The 6,183-nt window shown below is 34.2% G+C and overlaps 1 protein-coding gene across 1 annotated transcript; it reads left to right on the top strand.

The window, feature by feature from the left end:
• Nucleotides 1-934: 934 nt before the first annotated feature.
• On the top strand, nucleotides 935-6,183 carry LOC137730228 (NAC domain-containing protein 21/22-like). Its single transcript, XM_068469294.1, has 3 exons — nucleotides 935-1,155; nucleotides 4,214-4,488; nucleotides 5,514-6,183. Exons 1-3 carry the CDS (start codon nucleotides 990-992, stop codon nucleotides 6,027-6,029), a joined length of 957 nt encoding a protein of 318 aa, XP_068325395.1. The 5' UTR covers nucleotides 935-989; the 3' UTR covers nucleotides 6,030-6,183.

Genomic DNA, 6,183 nt, shown 5'->3' with positions numbered 1-6,183 from the left:
AAAAAAAAAGAAAAAAAAGAAAATTTCGAACCCAGTTCCGGCCCAAGAAGAAGAAGAACCCTCTCTGTCTCCTCCCTATCTTCATCTTCGTCCCTTTTTCCCTCTACCTGCAACCTAGAAACAAAACAAAACAAAAAACAAAAAAACAAAACAAAACAAAAAAAAAAAAGAAAAAAAAAATTCATACCCAATTTCGACCCAAGAAGAAGAAGAAGAAGGAAAAAAAAAAGAAAAGGTGACAAATCCAGCTTCAGCCCAGGAGAAGAAGAAGGAGGAGAGAGAAGAACAAAAAAAAATTGAAATTGGTGCGGGTGAAGGAAAGGGGATGCCGCACACCTAGGAATTTTTTTTTTAGTTTTTTTATTCTTAATTTTTTAATATTTAATTATTTTTTAATCTAGCTGGATTAGTGAGTGGTCCTCGTCTCTTGCCACATCAACACTTAACAGAAAAATTAACAGAAAAATTGACGGAGGTATGACATTGTCACAAATTCGTAAGATGTGGTATGACATTGTCAATTTTAAAAGATGAGGTATGAAATTATCGTGACCTCAATAATTAAGGTAATTTTTTTTACTTTAGCCTAATAACAATATAAAGTAATTCCAAGAAGATTGAAAGCGCAGGGGAACAAAAACAACTCAACTAAATTTCCCCCAACCCCACCCCAGTTATTAATGTACACGTCTGCAGGTTGATTTTGGTTTGTCCACATCATCATGACACGTAGGCAAACTAAAAGATGGATTGTGCTAATCAAATCCTACAAAACTTTAACAGCTTTTTACACGGAATTACTAGTTGACTTAAACCCCTCTTCGTTTTCCCCTGATTATTTTTCATATTTATACACCTCCCACTTGCCTTTCTTTCTCTGAGAATTGAGATCTCTCGCGACAAAACATTTCCTCTGCTCTCTCTCTCTCTCTCTCTCTCTCTCTCTCTCTCTCTCTCTCTCTCTCTCTCTCTCTCTCTCTCTGAAGAAAATGAGCAACATAAGCATGGTGGAGGCAAAGTTGCCACCAGGGTTCAGGTTCCATCCAAGAGACGAAGAGCTTGTGTGTGACTATTTGATGAAGAAGGTGGCTCAATCTGACTCAACCCTTATGATTGAAGTTGACCTCAACAAGTCTGAGCCATGGGATATCCCTGGTAAGTTTGAGTTTCACATATACAAATATACATACATGCATGCATACATATACATATATACAAGCACGCGCACACACACACACACACATATTATGTTCCTTTCTTCTGCAGGAAGTTATACATATATACACACACGCGCACAAACACATATATGTGTGTGTGTGTGTATAGCGATCATGCAAAAAGTTCAGTAATCCTTATATGCATATATATATATATATATATATGTATTAATAACCTCATTATAAACTCCCATATTTTATAAATATTAACCAGGAATAAGAGGGTGAAAAAGGATTACATGTATTGCTGTTTTCAGCTCTTTTTTTGTTGAAAATGTTTTTTCTTGAAAATATGTATACATATAGCTATCGGCAACTCTATAAATACTATTTTTCTTTGGCTGTGTTTGTGCCCAAGTTTGTGGGGGTGAGGTAGTGATAGCAACTGGACTGGTTAGAAATTCATACAATTAGGGCTTTCAAAGTGGTGTGTTCCTGCAGCTGCCCTGCCACAATTTTGTAATTGATAAAATCAAATGGCCTCGAGTGGACCAATTATCATGTGACGGATTGAAAAGTGATGCTGATATATTAGCCTGTTCTCGCAATTATTGTGATTAGAGTTGCTCAAATTTTCATCAGAAATTACAACAGACAATTTGTTGATGCAGTACTTTGATAAATGTTCAAAATTCAAAAGTACGTGGAATAAACTTTTAATAATAATAGTACAATAATATCCAAGTTGCTTAACGAATTCTAGGCAGTTATTTTATTCTTTCTTTTTTTAATCCTCTATAAATTGAACTTTTGCTTTCCATTTTCTTTTAGGGTTTGCTGGATTAAGCAAACATTTTAGATTGGGTATAATTAAAGAGCTAATTAAGTCCTCGTTCATGCTTTGTAAGCTGCTTTTAATCTTTGGATGGAACAATGGATTTTAGATGATAATAATAAACCTTATGTGTGATAAACTATCACTCCTTTTTTTGTAAGATCCTCTTGTTAGGTTGCGAATCACATGTTAGTAAATAATTATAAACTACATACTTTAGTTATGGTAGCAATTTGACTTTCTTCTGCTTTGTTACATGGGAGGGAATCAAATATTGGTATGGCCTAAAACTAACTCATTTCCATATCCATCCTCATTGTGGGAGTTAACAGCAGCATGTTTAACAATATTTTGATCTTCTTTGGTACCACTACACAAAAAAATTCTACACTTGTAGAAAAAAATTATTATTTCATGTGGTCCAATATATTAGTCATTTCATAAATGGAGGTAAACAACTTAATTTGAACCATGCTTGATGGATGTATGTTCCATTTTTAGAGTCCATACTTATTTATACCTGTTAGGCGTCTGCGCATGTATACAATAAACATTTTTAGTATTTTGCAACCATCTGTAAATATAATAAATAGGTAAATATGCATATATATAAAAATAATATATATATATATATATTCTATAGTACATTTCCCTTTCGTTCACAAGTGCAACATTAATTTTCACTAATAATATAACTAGAATATATGCGATTATGTATTCTGTAACTCATGGTCCCTACCACCATCTTTGAGGAAGACAGTGGAAACGCAAGCTACAGAATAAAGCTGCTTTGAATCGTCCGGAAGCTCCCAAATATCTATTGGCAAATTCATTTCCCATGGTCCTATCTTTACTTAGTTTGTATTATATAATACAAAAATTTCTTAATCATTTCTTTTTGAAGAAATGGAAGTTCTTGGTATTTTTCCCAACCAAAATTTGTGATATATAAAGCAAACCCCAAAGTCTAGTTTCCATCCCATTGCATCCACACGCGTGTATCCAACCAGGTTGGAAGGAATTAAACTTTCGTATTCTCATCCTCACCCCAACCACTAGAAGGCTTAGGGCTTGTCACCATCATCCTCTAATCATATCTCCTTTGATTTTTCAAACATATTCTTCTTTAAACTTCTATGTTTAATTATAACAAAACAGTTATCTGATAGAAGTTCTCTTGCTAACAGTTTTCAACGCATAACTATTGGTCGTCGTTCCACTTTATACATACATCGACATTTGACTTTTATATATGTAAAAATGTCTTTACATGCATAAATAATTGATAATCGCTCATATATGTAAAGGTGATTTTTTATAAGTGAAAAGGTACAATTCTTTCCCATGCATGATTCATGATCAACTCACACTTTAAAGCAAAGAAACCTTTTGTGAATTACACAAAAGAAAAAAGAAAAAAAGAAGAAACCTTTAGGTGACTTGGGCATGCAATTGGCATTTTATGTTCAATAATTTTCTTTTGAGACTTGGATACTGACCCCTCATCAACTGCATAATAGCTGGATATCGTTCAGCTATTTTGGCCATGGATGATGATGAGTCACCACCATTTTCTATTTTGTCGCCCTGTTCTGGTTATCAAGAAGTCTTCGGTTGACGTCACTGCATATTAATTTAATTGAAACTGGAACAAACCAGATTCGATCTGAAAAATATACCAATGGTATGAATTTATACATAAAAAAATACAGACATATATATCATTTAAAAATTAATTGATGCATGGCAAGGAAAAAAAATAGTGCTTGTTTGAATTGGGGTCGTCCCTTCGGCTCCAGCTGGGGTAGGCCTTCAGCAAACTCATCCTCCATGTCCTAAATATCCATATTCTGAAAATCCTCCAGCTATGTTTTATAATTGTTCCCACAAACTATTATTCATAATCATTAAGTTTTAACCCATATTAAGAAAAGAATATATGTGGCATGTTGTTGTTTGTTTCAGAGTTCAACGTTTAGGTTTTAGGGTTACGGTCTTTTTGTTGCATGATGTCGTTTATCTCAGAGTTTAGAATTTAGGGTTAGTTTTACCGCTTGTACGCATTCTATCAGATTTACTGTCATAACTTATTTAATAGAGAGAGTTCTCACTCACCCATGTAATTTACGTCCCTATTAGAAAGGTGGTTAGTAAAGTGATTGGTAATTAATATGGTCCAAATAACAGTATTGGTGACTCATTAAGCGATGATGTTTTGCAGAAAGTGCATGTGTGGGAAGGAAAGAATGGTACTTCTACAGTCAGCGTGATCGTAAATATGCAACAGGGCTTCGAACAAACCGTGCAACTGCAACAGGGTATTGGAAGGCCACAGGAAAAGATAGGTCAATCCGTCGCAAAGGAATCCTTGTTGGGATGAGAAAAACCTTGGTCTTCTACCAGGGCCGAGCTCCCAAAGGCAGAAAATCCGATTGGGTCATGCATGAGTTTCGGCTTGAAGGTCCTCTTAGTCCTCCTGAAATCTCTCCTCTCAAGGTATGCTACATCGATCCGTTCTTTTTCCTTGTCAGATTTTAACAATTATAATCAAAATACTCGGAAATCTTATTGTCACTTCAGAAGTTATCTTACACTTCTTGAATTTCTACCTTGTATTTTTTTTATAAGGAATTAGTGCCAATAACAACTTTCGTAATACATCATGCTTTGTTTTCGATCATATTACAAACACCCTAATATTATAAGAATTAAATGCAAATAAACTCTGATAGTAAGTAGGTCAGCCGGTACAATCAGAAAATGTAGTCTTATATACGGGATATATATATATATATATGGATAATACTAATTTTTTAATTAAATTACATAAAAGTCGATGATTGGATTATTATTTAAGTGTTGATTAACGTGATTACTTTTCATTGGTGATACATCATTTAGCTTACAAATGTAGTCTACCTAACATTACCTTATATATACATATATATTTCCAACTAGTAATCTGCTGAGAATTTTAAATGGGTAATTGTGTGGCAATTAGCAAGTGGGATCTTACAAAAGAATTTTCATTATTTGTATTAAGATCTTTGACTTTTTAAAAATATTTGTATTTCTCCATAGCCAAAACCTATATTTTTGTCCACTTGTCAACACTCCGTAAATTATATGGAAAATTTAATCTTGATGGTAGCTGACCCAAGCAGATCCTTCTTCATATATTATATGTAGGTTTGTAACATCTTAGGAAAGTGTATTAATATAGTTAATTCACATAGGCTGTAATGCATTCTAATTTCTTCTATGTTCAACTTTCCTACCATTTAAATTCCAAGGAATAATTTGTCCCTTCACCTAAAGTATTGTAACTAGTGGCTGCTAGAGCTGATTGTTAATTGACATGTATCAAAACGCAATTCACAGGTTTATTCTTGGAAATAATAATAAAAGTCGTATAGTAGATATTCGAGATACACCGAAAATTTATCTACTTCGGTTTTTGACTTTTTGTTTATTTTTATTTTTTATGCTTCACTTATTAACAAAAATAGTTTCCGATGCAGGAAGATTGGGTTTTGTGCAGAGTGCTTTATAAAAACCGAGAGATAGCTGCCAAACCCAGCATGGGAATTAGCTGTTACGATGACACGAGCACTTTAACTCTGCCTGCCTTGATGGACTCCTACATCAGTTTCGATGGCCAAACTCAGACTCAGACACACACAGAGACTCAACCCCAAGAGTATGAGCAAGTGCCCTGCTTCTCCATGTTCTCCCAGAACCAAACCAACCCAATTTTCACACACACTGACATCACCAGTTCTCAACCAAACATACCCACCAAGCACAATAATAATACCAACACAACCACATTTGGAGGGTTGCCAAATGTGACCAATTTTCTTGACCCTTTTTCATGTGACAAAAAGGTGCTAAAAGCTATTTTGAGTCACCTTACCAAGATGGAAAGTACCACTTATCCTACTTTGGATGGCTCATCACCAAGCCTTGGGGAAGGAAGTACAGAAAACTACCTATCTGATGTCGGCATGCCCAACAATATTTGGAGCCACTACTGATGTCATCATTTCATTTAGAATTCAAACGGAAAGAAAAGAAGAAAAAAAACGATATGCGATTGTTGTAAAAAATTAAAAATTATGTAGATATATATGTATGCTTGTATTTTCCTTCATGTTAAGTATATTGCTTGTTTATGCTATAAAAAAAGTA

Source organism: Pyrus communis, chromosome 3 (genome assembly GCF_963583255.1).
Source record: "Pyrus communis chromosome 3, drPyrComm1.1, whole genome shotgun sequence".
Taxonomy (NCBI): Eukaryota; Viridiplantae; Streptophyta; class Magnoliopsida; order Rosales; family Rosaceae; genus Pyrus; species Pyrus communis.
Note: the sequence above shows the minus strand (reverse complement) of the source record. Positions and strands in the feature narration are given on the sequence as shown.

What these genes read in the sequence shown, in the direction of transcription:
- LOC137730228 (XM_068469294.1), top strand. Translation starts at nt 990, where the DNA reads ATGAGCAACATAAGCATGGTGGAGGCAAAGTTGCCACCAGGGTTCAGG. An exon ending in TGAGCCATGGGATATCCCTG is followed by an intron (nt 1,156 to 4,213) that starts GTAAGTTTGAGT and finishes GATGTTTTGCAG; the next exon opens with AAAGTGCATGTGTGGGAAGG. An exon ending in CTGAAATCTCTCCTCTCAAG is followed by an intron (nt 4,489 to 5,513) that starts GTATGCTACATC and finishes TTTCCGATGCAG; the next exon opens with GAAGATTGGGTTTTGTGCAG.